The sequence below is a fragment of the Tachysurus fulvidraco genome, chromosome 4 (assembly GCF_022655615.1).
Source record: "Tachysurus fulvidraco isolate hzauxx_2018 chromosome 4, HZAU_PFXX_2.0, whole genome shotgun sequence".
In the NCBI taxonomy this organism is placed as follows: domain Eukaryota; kingdom Metazoa; phylum Chordata; class Actinopteri; order Siluriformes; family Bagridae; genus Tachysurus; species Tachysurus fulvidraco.
In genome coordinates, this window is record NC_062521.1 from 16,152,388 (window position 1) to 16,172,548 (window position 20,161).

General features: G+C 35.7%; 1 protein-coding gene across 1 annotated transcript; it reads right to left on the minus strand.

The window, feature by feature from the left end:
* Positions 1-13,159: 13,159 nt before the first annotated feature.
* Positions 13,160-19,672, minus strand: chst3a (carbohydrate (chondroitin 6) sulfotransferase 3a). The gene is made up of 3 exons (XM_027142192.2): positions 19,238-19,672; positions 15,308-15,489; positions 13,160-15,127 (listed from the first exon to the last, which is right to left on the minus strand). Exons 2-3 carry the CDS (start codon positions 15,448-15,450, stop codon positions 13,924-13,926), a joined length of 1,347 nt encoding a protein of 448 aa, XP_026997993.1. The 5' UTR covers positions 15,451-15,489; positions 19,238-19,672; the 3' UTR covers positions 13,160-13,923.
* Positions 19,673-20,161: the final 489 nt, after the last annotated feature.

Below are 20,161 nucleotides of genomic sequence, written 5' to 3' on the forward strand. Positions count from 1 at the left end.
GTGTGTGTGTGTGTGTGTGTAAGCTTTCTTTCTAAAGCTTCTGATCCACATGCCGACTCCTGCCTCCAGCACACAATACAGGCAGGTAGGACACTTCTCTGTAATAGGGTGAACCTACTGGAACCCTTGCCTAAGGAATTAGCATACTAACTTTGGTACTGCATATATATATATATATATATATATATATATATATATATATATATATATATATATATATATATATATATATATAGAGAGAGAGAGAGAGAGAGAGAGAGAGAGAGAGAGAGAGAGAGAGAGAGAGAGAGAGAGAGAGAGAGAGAAATTGAATAATGTGTGTAAAAAAAGTTATATATATATATATAAAACTTTTTTTTTACACACATTATTCAATTTCTGTAAGAAAGAGAGTGTATCTCTCTCTCTCTCTCTCTCTCTCTCTCTCTCTCTCTCTCTCTCTCTCTCTCTCTCACATTCTCTGATTTATAGCACCGCCACCATGGTCAGACTGGCTAATGAAATCTGTGACAGTGCATTAACGAGGCCGTTTGTTTCAGCTCAAGTTTGGTTCTTTTTTTTTTCTCTTTTTTCTTTTTTCACTCCTGCCTCAGCCCCCTCTGTGTTTGCATATTATTTTTCTCCCTCTTAACTTCCCTGTTGCTATTTAAAACTCATGTTTATGCAGCATTTAATTTACAACAGTCCATATCAGTCTACTAAAACAGTAACAACTTGAAACTGCTTTGCGTTTAAGAGTCTGTGAGAGCAGGATATGCTGAACAGCTTTAGAATTTAGGTTTTATGCTTTATAGCACCTTTAAATATTTGGAGCAAAATACTATATTTTTTCTTGGAGATCTGCATATAGCTAACAGTAAAAAAAAGTTTTTATTGTTCAGAGAACTTTTGCCTTTTAAACTTTCTGCCTGACAGAGTTTTGTTAGAGTTATGAACCTATTCTGCTAGATGCATCTGGAGTTAAATGAAGCTAAATGGCACTAAGTTTAATATTTAAAATATTTTATTTTTTTATCTTTTGATATTCATAGTTTTTTTAACCAACCAACCAACAAAAGTAAATAAAGTAAAACATATATATATATATATATATATATATATATATATATATATATATATATATATATATATATATATATATATATATATAATAAGTAAACAAACAAACAAACAAGCAAATAAACAAACAAATAAATAAATAGATAGATAAATAAGTAAAGGGTTAATAAATACAATATGAATTACAATGACAGAAGTAGATTTATATTAATAAATATATTCATAAACAAACTGCACTCCCTTCTCACACTTACAGGTATCTGGTTTAAACAATAACTTAAAAATACTTTGCTGAAGTAGAATTCAGAGAATCATTATGAAATCAGAAATGGAGTTGCTTGTACATACTTTATTAGTGAAATACTTCAGGCCAGTGTGATTGAATTTCTGACCTTTATGTGAAATGAGCATGTGCGTCTTTCAATTTTTGTTCTGACATTTTTTATATTGCTGTGTAGACAAAGGTCGCAACTTTATCAGACGCTGTACACAACATGGAGACCAAAAGTGGCCTGCACACATTTTGTAGGATTTTAATAGTTACTTGGGGAAATGAGGTCTAACAGATCAGTTTTAAAATGAATAAAGAATAAGAAATCTTTGTAAGTATATGTTTCATTTTCTGACCTCTTTATCCTTTGACATCCTTTGTTCTGAAATCAGGTTCTTTTTATTATTCTGTTTTCTTTAATTGTATTATTGTTTCTATTTTATTGTATTGTATTTTTTTATTTTATTTTTTCAAAGTTTGGATTGATTCCATCAGGAGATTAATAATTGATCATGGTTTTTAGTTTAGTGTTAAAATTTCGTGTGAAAGTCTCCATACAGTGAAGTATTAGCATTGTCAGAGTACTGGACGAGTGGAAGGGTGTAGCTGACATGCAGGCTGGGAAAGTTTGGGGAAAACCTGGCCAGTGCCGCCAATCAATCGCAAAGTTCACATTAAAAAGTGCTGACAGCAGTGGGAGAGAGAGTTCCCACTTTCATCTAGAGGGAGACCTCCAGCTAACCTTCACGTCACACTTTTTCTCTCAAGACCTCCTCTCTTTATTAAATTGTGTTGCATCCCTCAGTGGAATTTGAGGCAGTGCCCGCTTTGTCACTTATCGCAAAACTTCTGACTCATTCCATTTTTTTTATATGAACAACAATTCACATGATAGCCTTGAACTAGTGCTTGTCTTTGTGCCTTTGTACAGAGCCCACACACACTAGTCCATATCTCTCCTCCTTCACTTAATCGTGTTTGCTGAAAGAATAGGAAAGTCTCTGCTGTTGATATGTTATAGTTTCTAAATGTAGTGTCTTCTAATGCTCTGTGGCCAAGTAGAATATATTATTATTATTATTATTATTATTATTATTATTATTATTATTATTATTATTATTATTATTATTATTATTATTATTATTAAATCAACTTTTGTTACCTTGGAAATTGTCTGAATTTGCCTTGTTATGTACACAGTATTTTTTTTTCATGGACTTCAACATAATCTCAGATTATGATATAAAGTCATAAATATTAATTCTACATAATCAGATGTAGATTATCTACATAATCAACTTAGGTTAAGAGTTATAATAATGCGAAAGAAAATGTGCAAAGTCACATAGATTTGTGAATAGTTTCTACAGTTACTTTTTTGGCATAAATACACTATGATATGTACACAATAATTATTTGCTCCTTTCAACCTAATAAAATAAAATGTTAACCCTCTGTCTTAATGCCAAGGTATTAACTAAGCCCAAAACATAAGTCTTCAGTACAACTGACTACTGTACTGTAATCTGTAGAGACACCAGGTGAATGATCAGTACACTATGATTTGAATGGAAATGTATTTAGGGGAAGTGCAGGGTGGACTCATTGTACAGTCCTCTGCTGCCCCTTAGGGGTGTGGAGAATAGTCAGAGTGCACTTACCCTGTCACACACTTCTGCATTGAACAAAACACTGTAACACACAGCAACCTGGATGGATCCATGAACTAATAAATATTTATTCAACACAAGGAAACCAGTAACAATATTTTAAAAAGCACATTTTATAGATCCAACAATAAAATAAAAGTGGTGAATATTAATAAATTGTTCATTCTTTTTTCTTTTTCTTTTATTTATTTATTTTTTGTCATTTTGTCTGAAATTTTGTCTTTGTTCATTCACAAAAGCTGAAGTTAATGAGTTTTAATTTCCCAGCAAACACTGCCATCAGGAGGTTGCAGTGTTATGTCTTCATATACAAAACCATTATTAATGACTGTAATTTAACAATTACACCAAACATAAACACTATTAAAAACATATGGATTGTTTGTCATTTCTATGTATATTCATGTAAATGCGTTAATGTGAATCCTAAAATTATTGCTGAGGTCCCTCTTTATTTTTCTATTCCCCAATTTACAAAGATTATAATTAAATCTTCATATTAACACTTTCATAAATAAACATTAAATTACATATTGTTATAATTATATGTCATATGTATTAATTTTTATTTTTTACATATTATTATTATTATTATTATTATTATTATTATTATTATTATTATTGTTATTATTATTGTTATTATTATCTATAAACCATTTATAACTGTCAGATGTTAATATCAGAGTGAATATTGCTAGGATTGTGGTGGTGTAATAAATCAAATAACAGAAATATTTGTGTAGATTTTGGCATGTTTATATTTTGACATGTTTCTTCAGTTTCATTTGTCAGAGATGGGACTCTGTGCACTTAACCTGTGTGATGTCTCCACAAAGCAGCCACTTTTGTTCTGTTACCTGCAAAGAAGGCTTTCTTTTATTTCTTTTTCGTCTGAGCTGCACTAAAGCCTGTCAGCTACACACAAAAGAAGGAAGTAAGATATTGAGTTGCTGGGTTTTAACTGTGTGCTGTGTTTATTTGCTGTGTCAGAAACTGAGAGATTACACTGTTTATAAGCAGTGGGACAGGAATCTGTTTAGGTGTCTCCTCAGGGCTGAAGTGGCAGGTAGGGACGAAGGGATGCACTGTTGACCCTGGCATTAAGAATGAAAGTTCAGACTGGCTACTATTCACTTGAAGTGCTGCCATCAATCATGTCGTGAAAAGTGAACACCTATATTCAAGGTGTAAATGTGTATGTGTATGAGGAGGTGGTGGATAGGGAAAGCCTATACTCTTCACTAGAAAGACAGCTAGGATGCTACAGTATGTAAGATTTTTGTTTCCATAACTCTCTTTTTAAATGTTTGGTTTCCAGAATGCTTTTGTAAAAATGTGGATATCAAATATCAAAAAATGTATATTTGATATAAATATGTACATGCAATTGCAATATTATCTTCAAGGTTTATATTTGTATTTCTATTTTTTGAGATTGTATTTAGTGATGATTCCTCTTGAGAAGAAGTGAACTGTCTTGCCGTCACTGAATTGTGATTGATCCTGATAAAATAAATCAAATGAAGAAACCTATTCTTACCAAACCTACAAACACCTCAAATTCCTCATCTGTCTAAATTAAAATGCAGATATTTCATCTGCAGAATTGGAAAGAATTGGATGTCATTTATATAGAGACAGAGAAGTAAGCTTTGTTTGGGTTGGACCTGTATGACCTGAGGCACTATAAATAGTGGAAGTGCTGAAATACCTGACTCTTGGGCCAGGCTAAGCACAGACTCCTGTGTCTCACTGATGAGAACAGATGGGTTTTTTCTGCTTATGGATGTTGTTGAATATGGGGGAAAATACACATATTTGTGCTTTTTTCTCTTGGTGTAATTCCTGAAGGTCAAAAACAATCCTTATTTTAGGATAAACTCTGCAGATGATTGGTGTATGATTGTAGCAGAATAGGAAACATTTCAAATAAGCAATCCCTTGTGAACGAATTAGAAGGTTTATTTTGCTTGTGGAAGATTTCCCCTGTAACACTGCCTGTGTATTTCCTTGTTAATTAAAGTTTCAATAAACTGCATATCAAAGCCTGCAACACTGAGGAATGGCTCTAGCTGGGTTTGTTTTCCTAATGTGTCAAATAAACTTTTTTGACTTACATACAGACGTTTGCTCTGGCAGGAATAAAAAAAAGAATTAAGCTTCTAGTATTGCCATTATCAATCCCCTGGGAGCTAATCACTATATGTCTATGTGCAAACTAATTAGAAAGGGATTTGTTGACAGAGTCTACTTAAGAGCTACCACTGGCATGTTGAAGGCAAGGATGACACAATTCTTCTTGTCAGTGATACTAACATCATGTATTTTTTACACTCACTAAAGATAAAATAGAACCAAAGGGGGAGAAAAATAATTTTATGTTTGTGAAGCTTTCAAATAATCTCCTGAACTGCTTGGTTTTATGTTTCATGTACATCAATTAGAATTGCAAAAATAAACAAAAAAATAAAAAAATAAAAAATAAATAAAAAATGTATTTAAAAAAAAGCTATATTTTCTAAAATTACTAATACAGTTTCTCTAAAAAGTTTAGTGCAAAATATCTCATTTGTGTGCAGGAGTACACCGTTTACAAGACGTCTGTGTTCATCAAATTTCCCATACCATTTCATTTGCTGTCCTATTCTAGAGAAGAGCTTCACTATTACTACTGATTCTGTTGAAGTATACATGAACCAGTGGTTGAATAATTGAAATTTCAAGTGCTTTCTTACTGAGGTAATAGACATTCTCTCAGGATGGCCAGACTGGGATTCCCTCTTATATTCACATGGAACAAAACACACTGTTATGATATATCTATTACAGAGGGCATGAATATTGCAGAAGCAGAACAAATAGACATGAAATGACTAATCATAGCTCAGGCAACCTGAGATGGCACTCCCACATGAGTGACAGACAGGTCAGAAGATACACACTGCTTAGGGATAGTATGACATGTCGGACATTTACAAAAAAAAATGTGTATTATTTATGGAAGCAAAGTGATCTCATTGAGTGACACAAATAAGAAAGTCCACTGGTATATTTTGGTCCTAGAAAAAAGTGACGTCTTAACTTGTTTAATTGATATATAATCAGCATGTTTTTCCTCTTAATTCATTTTTTTCTCTGCGTAATAAAGTAACCGTTGGTGCAAATAAAATAAAAGCCTGTAAATGTCCTACTAAATATGAAGAACAACTAGCTGTTTTCACTGACTGATCATGTGTGGCAATGTATTTTCAGTGGCAATACCTTAAAATCTTTAGATGGACACATATACAAAGTTTGGTAATCAGACCAAAGGCTTTCAACACCATCAGAAGATCATTTTCAAGGAATCCTAATAAATTTTGAATGGCTTAATTGGCCATATAAGCCTGTGGGCTGTGGTGATGAGAGTTTGACACCTTTTATGCTGCCAATATGTATACAAACTGTTTCTAATTAGCTGGCACTCTTTCCTGACTGCTCATCTTCCTCACGCTTTTTTTCTTTTTAACACAGTATATATTAAATATTTATTACAGCAGTCACCAGTGTTCCTTTACTAATCCTAAAAGTACCTGGATACAAACAAAGACACATGATTTACATTCATTTAAAAGAGCAGTAAAGAAATCGGTTTGGTTCTGGCTTGTCAATCATGTAGTTTTCTGTGTAGGCCAACTGAGTCTCCACCAACACATGATACACATTTAATATATTTGCCATCTCAAGGCTACTATCCTTTACTTCTTATGACCAACTATTCAACTATTCATAAGTAAACTATTTCCATTACAGTTTTAACCATCTTCAAACAAAATCATCCCTATCAACCATAACATTAAAACCACCTGCCAAATATTCTGGCAACAAGAGGTTAGCAGCAGATTCTTTAAGTCCTATACAGTAAGTTGTGAGATGGGGCCTCCATGGGCCAGACTTTTTTGTACATGACATCCACAGAACCCTGATCTTGGAATTTGGAGGCCAAGTCAATACCTTGAACTCTTTTCATGCTCCTCAAATCTGAACAATTTGTTGCAATGTGACAGGGTGCATTACCCTGCTGAAAGAGTCTACTGCCATTAGGGAATTCTGCTGCCATGAAGGTGTGTACTTGTTTATGTTTGGGAAAGTGGTACATGTCAAAGGTGGTACATGTCAACTTTCACGTGAATGCCAGAACACAAAGTTTTCCATCAGAACATTGCCCAGTACCTCACACTACACATCAGACCAGACCATCTTTATGCATTGCTCCATGGTCCAGTCCTGATGCTCACATGCCCAATATAGATGCTTTTGGCTGTGCACGGCGGTCAGCAAGAGTACTTTTACCAATATGCTTCTATAAAGCCTCATACGCAACAGGCTGTGATGCACCGTGTTTTCTTAAATAGCCAGCATTACGTTTTTCAGCAAGTCTACAAAAAGTAGCCCAGACTAGCCCTTACTCTGCATGCACATCAGTGTGCTCATGGGTGCCCCTGTCTCGACTTATGAACACCTGTATGAACACTTGTACACCTGCTAATTCATGCTTCACGTATTGCATAATAGCATTCCAGTACAGGCCAAACATCAGAATGGGGAAAAAGTATGATCTCAGTGACTTTGAATGAGGCATGGATGTTGGTTGAAGACAGGCTGGTGTGTAGAAAAACTGTTGTTCTCCTGAACATTTTACGCTCAGCACTCTCAATACTTTGCATAGACTTGCATATATATGCTCACACTCACGCTTTGGCTTAAACATTATAGGGTTGAAGAGAATTTCTCTCTGTGCTCGTTGTTTGTGAAAGGTTCAGACAGGATATGAATGTGGAAGTATATGTATCAAGTATGCTCTTCATGTAGCAGGTCAAGTAATGCAGTGTATACATATTTTTTGTTCCTGCCATTGTGGGAAGCATTAAGAGTGCAAACAGGCCTCTCTGGGCCTCTCTGGGGCCCACGAGTGTATGGCAGCTGCTGGTCTGCAGCACAATGGTGGGTGAAGGCGTGTGTAAGTGATAGGGTCTATGTGAAGTGCTGCTTCATTCAGACACACGCAGATGTAAGGCCTCTCACATTACAGAAAAAAATCAACATGGAAGGTTTACTGTTCAGGACGTCACTCCTGTGGGACAACATAATGGATCAGAAATGTCAATTTCCATTGGGAATGCCAGTTTTCATCTCTTCTTAATTAAAAGGTCATGTGAATATTGATATTATTAAAGTCGTGGGATTTAATATCAATTTAACAGCGCATGAGGCTCGTCTTTGTATTTCTTTGCAAATTCCAATTTGTCCTGATATTTACTGAAGACGAGTACGCTTGAGGTGTAACCTCTATATTTCTAATTTGAACAGTGGTTTGTGATACCTTCACCCTTGATCTGTAGAGGTTATTGATTAACTGATTTGTTTTGTTTTTCTTCACAGTTCTCACAATATTTCTGTAACTGCTGTTTCCTTGGGCAACCTGTTCCATGTCTGACTGGAACTAATTCTTTATTTTCTTTCTTTCTTTCTTTCTTTCTTTCTTTCTTTCTTTCTTTCTTTCTTTCTTTCTTTCTTTCTTTCTTTCTTTCTCATGATATCCTAGTTGTATTGGCTGCCCAGTGCTTGTGCAATGTCACTGATTGATCTTCCTTCTTGTCTCAGCTTCAGAATACCTTTTTTTCCATAGACAGTTATCTAGATTTCATGATGGTTTATCCATTAAAAACTGGTGAAACCCAGGCATCAAAGTGAAAGAAGACATTCAGGGCTATTAATTGTTTAAACAATCAGACTAACCTGTGAAACAGAATGAGCTGTCAATCAGAGGTTCCAAAGTTTTGATCACTTAATAAATGGGTGGGTCAAATAAAAGGTACCATGTCTTGAGTTTAACGCATCTATATATGAATATCCAAAAATGAAATGTCCAGTGTTCCAATACCTTTGGAGGTGAATATACATTTGGTACAAATTGTATTATATGTATGTCAAACTATTATCAGGCAATGCATTAATCAAGAATATATGTGTTATATATTCTCAATTTGTTTAATTTAATTCATTATGTAAACATTTGTAAATGCAAAAACATAAAAAATATAAAGAAATTCTAATAAACATATATAGATATTGGACAGAAATATATAAGTAAAGACTTTATTGTAGCCTTATCCTGCATACTGACCTGATTTGAAGCATGACTGACCTCTCAGTGCCCAGTTTCTTATCTGTGTTTGAAATATTCATAAGAGTCGTCCCCCCGGATGTGCTGTAGTGGGAGGGTTTGGAGGTGGAGCGTGGCAGCTTGGGAAAGCACTTAGGTTTGATGAGAGTGGATGGCCTGCCATCAGCTCTCGCACGGCCACACTGCTTCCACTCCATACCCCCTAAAAATGCTCATATTGCACCAGCTAATCTCCAGCATGAATTACTGACCCTCTTTTTACATGGTCAGCTATTTAAAAATATATCACCAAAGAAAATATATCTAAGAATGTCTTAAAACATAAAACATATTTCATACTAATAGCATTCAGCATTAGAATTCAGAATTGAATGGCCATAATACAGAAAAGTAATTTGTATCTGTGGATTTTGATACTATTCATTATAAAAGGAGGATGAGGTCACCGAGAATCACTCAGAGAGACAGAGTTTTGCCACTCTTGTAAACAGTTCAAAGCAACAGTGCAAGTAATTTATGTATCAGTGAGTTCAGATGTGAGGGGAAATATTTGACAAAGGCTGGTTTTGGCTGACTCACAGGAGCACTCCTCTGCATGCACTCCATTTCCTTTGATACCAAGTCACTCCTCAAAGATCACACACATGCAATTGTTCACCAAAAGTATTGGCCACAGGAATATAGGATATTAACAGGAAGTAATAACTCTCAAATAAAAAGGGAATGAAATTTTATGAATAACCACATCAATAAACAGTGAGTGTGATCTGCACATAAGAAACAGGGTGAAAGGAGGGGTCAGCTCTGCCTGTCTGCCATTAACTGTGGATTAGTGCTGGGCCTAACACTCATTAAAGACAGGATTTTCCTTACATCCCCTCAGGACCTGGTCACGGTGTTCTTTCTCTCTCTCTCTCTCTCTCTCTCTCTCTCTCTCTCTCTCTCTCTCTCTCTCTCTCTCTCTCTCTCACACACACACACACACACACACACACACACACACACCTTGCTGATTTTTTAAAAACACACACACACACACACACACACACACACACACACACACACGCTCTCTCTCTCTCTCTCTCTCTCTCTCTCTATATATATATATATATATATATATATATATATATATATATATATATATATATATATATATATATATATATATATATTAAGTAGGAGAAAAGTGATTTTCATTTTTTTATAAATTCTGACTAACTCACTATATATATAGTTAGTCAGTTAATAATAAGCCGTTCCTAATTTATCAAGATTTTGAGCTCATTTGTTATAAAACAAGTACAAAACCAAAACTTGGCTTGTGTTTATTGAAAAGCAGACAGAAAGAACGCCACTGCCCTCTGCTGTTCGAATACAGGTATTGATTATAATTGTATAAAGGCTCTTTTATTTTATTATTTATTTATTATATGGACCAATATATGGGCACAGCACAGCTGCTCAGTACATGCATCACTAAGGTCTTAGCACACTTACCCATAACATCAGGTACAAAACAAACAGTACATTTCAGATGCACATACAAGCTGTACAAGCAAAGAGCATCAAAATATATATTGGATATATAGTTTAGTGATTGAAAACTCTAAGATGTTTGGAGCATGACCTGAATTTGGTTGCGAAGATTAGATATTATTCCTGTTAACGTTTCTGACAAGGAAACAGCAAACAGTAACAGCAGCAATGAATTTAGGGCCATGACTTTCAATGTCTCTCACAACTGGAAACTAGAAATCCCAAACTCTGCTTTGCAAATTAATTCAATACAAAATGGCCTTAATTTATCTTGTATTTCTTATTGTAAATAGGTACATTGAATAGTTTCTGTGGTAATGCACTTGCTATGCAGTCAATACTAGAAAGATTGTAATTTTATTGATGTATACCATATGTAAAATGAATCAGAATCTCTTAGCAAAATGGTGGGAATGATTTTTGAAGGTTCATGAGATCCATAAGGGTAACAATATTAACAGAAACTCTGATTTAAGGTTCTGTATAGAACCTCAAAGGGCTTCTCCAGAAGGACAACTCAATAACCCTTATGTATTCAAAATGTCCTAAGAGTATATGCAGTGATATTCTGAACTAGTTTTATTCTAACATAAAACATTTGGTTTAATAGTAAAAAATATAAAATAAAATTAGGCAGAAGACTAAATTCTAAATTATAGTTTGGTGATATCACTGTGGAAAGAATTAAACACAGAAACATTTTTTTGGCCAAAAGTTTTCGATTCACATGTGGGGACTCAGTGGAAAGCTTGAATCATTATGTGAAATATTTTTTTCTGTATAATCATTCTGTTGTAGTTAGTTCAATTGAAACAGTATGTTGATCTTTGATTTCTCTGATGTTAATCGAATGGAGACAAGGCTTCTTTATACAGAGGCCATCAGAGTGAATGTGTGGACTAAATTTTCTCTCTTACTCCCCAAAAGTTAGGCCAGCAGTTTCTCTCTTTGTCCCTTTGGAAAGCTCAGGAAAAACACTCAAATTAAAGATTAAAAAAAAGTGCTGCCCGCGATGTAAATATTAGCATTACTACAAAAAACTCTTTGTTTATTTGGGCGCAGTCTTTACATACACATAAAGTATTTTGTGTCGATTTTCACCACGACAATTCATTTGAAATCAGTTACTGCACTAGTTTGAAGAGAGAGATTTATACCAAACAGTATATTTCACTATGCCATTCATGGACAATCTACTTACTAATAAACTGTAATTTAACTAAATGTGCAGTAATGTCTTTACAGACTGCTAGTGTGTGTCACAGGTTTTTGGAGCTGCTGAGTGTTGAATAGTCAGGTCTGTGTGCTGTGGAGGCAGTGGGGAGAGGGGCTTATGAAAGAGCCGTTCAGCAGCTGGGTGAGCCTCAATTTGCTTCAAGCAGCTCTCAGAGAGGGTGCAGCATATCCTGAGAACACAGCACAGCCCCACACACACGCACACACACACATGAGGAGCCATGTGTCCCACGTGCTTGCCTCTATGCACAATGCGGCCTTATAAGATAGGAACGTGAAGTACACTCCAAGACAGCACAAAATGAGTTCAAGAAAAACATCCATGGAAACGAAAATAAAAACAGTTAGTGATGTTTGACTTCACTGGTCTCCCTGTCTTTTATTACACATGGTCCTTTATGAGGTCAGCAGTTGACAACACAGAATGATTAATGCTCCATGGCTTCATTGGGAATTTGTGACACAGCTAACATCTGATTTTTACGTTTCTTACGATGAAGCACTACATAAAAATCTTCATGTAAAATCTACATATTCAACCTGGTTGCATCACCATGGTCCCCACCTTCACCCCTCACACCACCCAACTCCACTTCAATAAGCTCTTCTTTATGCATGTGTTTCAGGGCCCCTATCTAACTCCAGTCACCTGGAATCATTCAGTCCCTACACAATTATGGTGCCCCTGGTTCTAAATTCCGCTTCTTAAGATTACACATTTTTTTGTTTTCCCTGATTTCAAACACAACCGATCAGCTCATTAACAAACCATTAACTAAATTGGCATGATGTTTTAATGTAGGCAAAACATATCCTGTACTGCATGCCATATTCATAAGTCTGAGGTTAAGATCCACTTGTACACAATTAGCTTTGTATCTCTAATAATAACACATTTAAAAGAATTTGATACAGAAACAAACATGTTTTCATAATTACTAAGACCAATATTACATATTCAGGTTAGGCCCAATAGTTATGGATTTATAAAGTCGTTTTGCATCAAATTGCTAGGTGATTTGAATCCTGGAGAATTCACACAGCTAAAATATCTAATATAACACCACTGTTCACAATGCCGAGTCACATTAATTTAATTTAATTTTATTTGTAAACAAAAGTCATAAATACACAAGTACAGTACTGTCAATCTGTACCTTCAGTCTGGTGTAGATTGTTAGTTTATATGTTGTATGACTTTCATAACAATGTAGTCCTTAATGTATTTATATTTCTACAGTACATCAAAAACCCAGTCCTCTTTTGTGAAAGTATCTGTATCATTGTCTTCTAATATTATTAAACCATCCTACCTCTTGTATTATTTTATATTATTAATTAACTATTTATTAACATTTTCCTTTCACCATACATTCTCCTCACTTTACATACACCCAATCATCTGATAATGAAGGTTTTACTCAAATGTTATCAGTAAATGTCTCTGCGTGACAGCAGATGCAAGAAAAACAGAAATAAAATAAAAAAAAACAGTTGCAGTTACCTTACTTTTAATTGATTGTTTAACAGTTCCTGCTTTCAAGTTGTATCTAGAATCCATTAGGCTTGTGCAAAAGTCTCATTCTCTGGCTTTGACTCCATTTTGTGTTTGGAACACAAACAGTAAACGCACATTTATGTTGATTAAAAACACAGTTTTGTCCAGCATCACAAAATATCAAAAGAAACTATAAAAGACACAACAACAACTTCGATAAAGATGTTTGGCTTAAAGTGTCTCCAGGACTAAAAACAATAATCTAATTTACTTATACAAATAAAATCCCTTTTCAAACACAAGCAGCAAATACAATTAATTAACCGTTCAGCTTCTTAATTAGTCGAACCAAACTGAATGCACTTTGATTAAAGCTAAACCATGAGGTAAATGCTGAAGGCATACAACATCTGTGCTCCAGTGTGGTATTTATGCTTTTGAAAATACATTCACTGCTCTGTTTGAAATGTTTAACACTAGATTGCTACTAAAACTGAAAGTTAAAATCTGTAACATATGAAAAATTAAACTGTTTTTCTTCAAGCAAGCTAATAGATTTATTAACCAATGTCTCCTCACTGTCAACAAATCGATAACCAAATAGCTCCATAGTCGGCCCACAAACCTCTTGCACAACTTGGGCTAATTTGAAGGGTATACTGAAGCGCCACTTTTCTACCTGCTCTGAAGAGTTCTTCTGTGTAGAATACACTCCACTGGCAACCTCTGAAGCATGTGTGTTCTTAATGATCCATTCCCTCGCGTGTGATGTGAATGGTATCCCAGTAAACCCGTACATCTCAGCCGCTTTCTGCATGGGGTATCTGGCAATGTCCTCATAGCGCACAAGCATGTAGCGATTTTCCAGCCAATCCGGTTGGCTCAAGCCCAGCTCGGCAGACTCACGGATTTGATTGCAATTTCCTTGGAGCCGTTTCACTTCTTCGTCATCAATGGGTACCTCTCCATTTGCTGCCCAACTTTTCCAAGTCTGGTATTTGCTAGAGAAGGCTACCATTCTTGAGGCCAGGACAGCACGGGGGTCCCTCACCAGCTGTATGACCTTAATATCCAATCTAGGATCTTCCACTAGCAAACGGAGTGAGTCCAGCTGCCGAACCCTAACCGTCTTGATGGCCCTGTGCTTCTTCCTCAGACAGGACTGAGAGGCCAAGGTGAAATTGAGAGGGCCACAGCGGCGTGTTCTGCAGCGATATCTTTCAAAAACTTTCTTCTGCATCGGAGTGCACACCTGCTCCTCACACAGTGCCATGCTGGACACACGGCGGAACAGAGCTGGAGTGACATGCTCTAGAGGAGGCGGGCTAATGAAGCTCTCCAGCAGCGAGAAGTCACACAAGAATAGGCTTAGCAGCACGTCTCGATATGCAATAGATGAGATGTTGGAATTGGGGATCAATGTGTCCTGAGAAAGTGTCCGCTCTACATGCCACAGTGGCTCAAACAGGTAGAACATGTTGGTGCCAAGCTGGTTAAAAAACTCACCTACAAAGGAGGATCCAGTGCGAGTGGTGGCCAATAAGAGAATGTGCTTTTGGCCAGTCTGGTCTGCATCTAAAAGCTGTGTGGAATTTATATTTATCTCACTGTCATACAAACTGGAGCCATTGAAGAACGAAAGAGGGTCTGGGGTTTGTTGTGTCTGTCTGTGCATGAGCTTGTCTGAGACCCTGTAAGAGCCAGAAAGAAATTATATCCTCTAAATTTACACAATACCAGTGGATTTTCACTCTCATAAAGACATCATTTTCCTATTTAGTTTCAAGGTAGTTACTGAATAATTCATCACAGTACTGAGTAATATATGATAAATAACTGAATAGCAAGCTAAGAGCAAAGCAAAAGCTCACCTTGAGATAATATTGTTTTCCCTTTCAATGATGACAAGGGCCACAATGCAGATGATGAAAATAACATATTTATTCCTCATTCTTGAACAGGCTTCTGTTTGGAAATCCCTCCACAGTCTGTATATGTAGCTATGTAGGTTCATCTCATGTCAGGACATGACGTACTGCTGACCTGCATTAAGCTACAACATTAGGAAATACAAAAACATATCTTATTCTTCTCACATTCTTTATACTGTACATTGCATTGCATTGTACAGAGTGGTTCAAATCACCTGCTATCCAAAATACACAAAATAAGCTAACCAGCTGCTTGTGTTATAAATTAAGCTGCTAACAATGAGAGCTTCATGACTATTTAGCACAGCTGAGAGAAGGACAACCTGAGCTTTGTTCTTTCAGATTCAATAATAGCAACTACTGTCATCACCTTCCCACTAATAGCAGTGAGGAGTTGAAATGCATTCAACAGGACAGAATGCCTGAGTATATTCAGCTGAGGACAGTATAACTGTGGCACCACCCTACAAACTCTGTTAATAAAGAACAGACCCAGAGCACATGAGCCCTGAGAGGAAGAGCTCTGCAGTAAGACCCAGAGGAACAAATGCTGTGACGCTCCCTGCCACTGGGTACAGTGTAGGAGAACGTGATGAATATTTTGCCAGCAATTCCCTATATAAATCTAAAACACACCAGCTCTTAATAAAATCTTCTCAATCCAACTAAAGGCATTTCCTAACATTTAAAACACTAAGCAGATAGTTTTAGTAATATTTTTTGTTGATATCATTTCTCAAAACATGGCAAGTGATTTGTGAAAATCAGTCAAATTTGTGATTTTTGAAAATCAGCTGTACTGATAATGTTAAATGTATGGATTAATGAGCTGACTACTATTATTATTAAAAAGGTTCCCTGCACTGGTACTACAGTGTATTTTATAAGTTTATTGTGTAAGCACTTGGCAGGATCAAGTCCTCTTATAGTAAAGCAACATTACATAAAGAATGAAATATGTTAAGATGTGTTGCTATATGTAAAAATAAACTTATACAGCAATTTGCCAATCAACTAAAAGTTCCATTTATTAATGAACAACCAATAATTCAATCTGATGGCTAGAAATAAAATGAAACTCCTTTTAATAAGGAAAATACATTTGCATAGGACAAATGTGTTATTTTTTTACAAATACTTCCAAATTGCCACAAACAAGTTCCAACCAGTGCTTGTCTTTTAACATCTGTTTGCAAAACCATACGAAGCATGTGTAGTATACTGTACTGTCAAATGTAGTGTTTTCAGTCAAACCAACCGTCAGATCAAATCTTAGCAGAATCTTCCCACTATTTGGGTACATCAAGTAAGTAAATTATCTGCACAAAGCATCTCATTTAGGAAAAGACACAATTTTCAGGCCGACAGTGAATGATAGTTTGCTCTGTAAGTAAATATAAACCAGTTATGCGAGCTTATTATGTTATAGCAATCAAACTGTCAGCAGTTGCGTCTTAGCTGAGATCTTTACATATTCAAAACCCAGTGGAGCATTTGACAAATCTGATGATCTGCTGAAGCAGAAACGGACATCACTCTGTTTATTATTCAAATACAAATTACATTAACTGCTGCACTCTAGACTAAAAGTGGCATGATATTAAAAAAATAAAGCGTAGAAACATGATAATCCAGTTATTTATGTAACTACAGTCATTTATAATCTCATTAAAATAAAACATGATAAAATTAGACTTTTTTTCAGAAAATAGAACATATAAAATTAGCTGCTAACTGTTAAGTGTTTGCTAAAACTAGTATTTTTACTAATGTTCGTGTTCAGAAGGTCGTTACTAGTCATTTTGTGGTCAAGGTGTTTGTTATTGCTTTATACATGAAAATTCAATAATATGACAAGGAACATGCCACACAGTGCAAATGTAGGAATCAGTGTCACAGAGGTATAAGCTCTATGAGTGTGAGAAGCATGTTGCAGCTCTGTGTTTTTGTCTTGTTTCATTACTGAGTGCTTTGTGGTTCAGCAGTGCGTGATGGCACATCCTGGGAGGCACTGTTTAGTGGGAGTTCTTGTGCAATATAAATCCACAATCAGCAATGACAGGCTCACTGATGCTTCTTGGGCCCACAAGGTTCAGATGTGGCTGGGGAACACTGTGGCAGAGGAGGTGAGGAAAGAGCTGGCAGAAAGCCTACACAAGCACATGGAAGCAGACTGATATTTCAATGACAGCCTGTATTTAGCTTATATTATTTTTCTGCATGAACTGTATTGCTTGTTGTCTTTTTAATGTTTTATTCAGTGGGAATATTACAGATATTATAAATGTTTACCAAGCATTTATGAACTACAATACTTATTTATGATATCCAATCATGCATTCATTTTGGTAAGTACTTTCTACTGAACATGGTTGCAGTGGATCTAGATCATATACAGGGAACACTGTGTGTTAATAGGGAAAAGATCTTACTGTAAATTGGATAACAGTCCGTTGCTGGACACCATGCACTCACACCTCCATTAACAACTAGGGGCAAATTAGAATAGCCACAGATAGTTTTGAAGAGCCTGGAGGACCCAAAGAATGGCTACATGAACAAGCATAATTTACGACTGTGTGAAAAATTATATTTTGTAAATGATGCACTGGGAGAATCCAGTATCTGATCCCCAAGCAACAGTGAATGTATGTCAAGCTGAACTGATGTGATTTATCTAAATAAATAAACTAAACTCTTTTTGAATGATAAACAACATGCAAAAAGTCTGTGGGCACTAGTCAAAATGCTCCTGCTTTACATTATCTTTCATTTAAAACAAAGCTTTTCATTACAAATGATATTAGTAATAACAGAATTTTAGAAATATGTACACAAGTTTCAGAATTTCTTAGTATAGTTTATTTTTTGCTTTAAGGACTGTGCACTAGAGCTGACACAGACTCTTTACAGCTTGTGTAAAAATGGGGGATGTGGTAGTCTAGTGGTTAAGGTGTTGGGCTACCAATCAGAAGGTTGTGAGTTTGATGCCCATATCCACCATGCTGCTACTGCTGGGCCCCTGAGCAAGGTCCTTAACCCTCAATTGCTCACTTGTATGAAATGAGATAAAAATGTACATTGCTCTGGATAAGGGTGTCTGCTAAATGCTGTAAATGTAAAAACCGATGATTAAATCCTTCTTTTTGTCATCTGAACACATGCTCCAATAGAAGGGAAAATGGTCTGTACAAGGAATAAGGTTTGATGACCTTCTGTACAACTGACATGGTAAGTTTCCCAAAGTTCTTTACATTTAAACAGTAACTTAAAACCTGTGCGATATCTTTAATATTGAATTGTTTTGTTTTGGTTGGTTGTTTTTTAAATCACAGAAATTAAAATTTAAATGTACTTTTTTTTTAATGTCAATTTTTAAACATTTTTATTTAAAATTTTAATTTTAATTTTAGGACTGGGTATACATTTGGTTTTATAGACTGAGTATACATTTTTCCTAATGCCATTTTTAATGAAGGGTCTAGTACACATGATTTGAGGTCTGATTTCAGTATATATATATAGTTTGTGCTGTACATGAGGATATATGGATCTACAATACACACTTTTTCATCAGATCAACATCTGCATTATTTTCCAGGTTATGCGTAAAGGACAAACAAACAGATACTTTCACAGCACTTGTCATATCTTAACGTTCAGTTTGATTGTTATTTAATCGAATTACACGAAGAAATGTGCTAATAGGTTTATTTTGAAACGAAAGGTCATTCAAATCACTTTCACCAAATACCTTTATTATTAAACTCTAAAAAAAACAAAAAAACAAAACAAACAATCGCCAAAGCCTGAACTCTTTAAATCCCCCTTTTTTTGAGCTCTGACAGTTTTCTGTGTACACATTCATACCTTTCTCCTATCAGACCCTCTGGACGCTGTGAGATGATTCATGGCTCATTGCGTTGCCGCGCGCTCGCGCTCCAGCCCACCGACTCCACGTGCTCTCAGAAGTGCAACCTGTAAACGCTTCACCGTGAACGTGTCCAATGTTCGATTAGCACCCTGTTTTTTTTTTTTTAAGTCTTTTAAATGAACCCTGTTTAAAACGTATGAAGATATTACGCATCCAGGCAAGCTGTAAAGTAATCCACAACTTCTCACATCCTTGTATGGAGAAGAAATATAATCTCTCTTTCTTTCTTTTTAAAAATTCTAACCAGTTTTAAACCTAATACATTTTTTGCTGCAGAGATTTTAATAGTAAAGTAGACGCGGTGTTGAGACGCCTTACGGCGCAGTCACGTGGTATGAAGCCCCTCGTGGCGGAGCTCACAAGCGATGCTCTGTTTCTCTTCAAGATGACTTTCCACGTGTAGATTCGGGGGAGCTGGATGGGTAAAGTAGGGGTGGTCTTGCACCACGCCTAAATCCCTCCCACAGAACTGTGAATAAAGTTAATCTGTCACATGTAGGAACAGTTAATTCATCCTATAATAACATATAAAAACATGCTTATAATAACAATAAACTCCATGGCTTTATGAAAAACATGGTTTCATGAATATTTTTAGGGACATATATCCATTTAAGAAAAACATATGTCACATATGAAATAAGCAGTATGCGATCAGAGCTATTATAACTCTTAACACCACCACTTGCTGTACAATGCTGTATATCATTGTAACTACATATGACTGCAAAATTGCTTGTCCCTGGTTTTTCGGATTAACATACCAAATAAGCCCTTAAATTTCTGCCCTTAAACACTGGTTTAATCATAACATCTCTGCCATCTCTTCTTGTGGGACAATACTCAATTGTCATCAATTT

What these genes read in the sequence shown, in the direction of transcription:
- chst3a (XM_027142192.2), bottom strand. Translation starts at nt 15,450, where the DNA reads ATGAACCTACATAGCTACATATACAGACTGTGGAGGGATTTCCAAACA. An exon ending in GAAAACAATATTATCTCAAG is followed by an intron (nt 15,128 to 15,307) that starts GTGAGCTTTTGC and finishes TGGCTCTTACAG; the next exon opens with GGTCTCAGACAAGCTCATGC.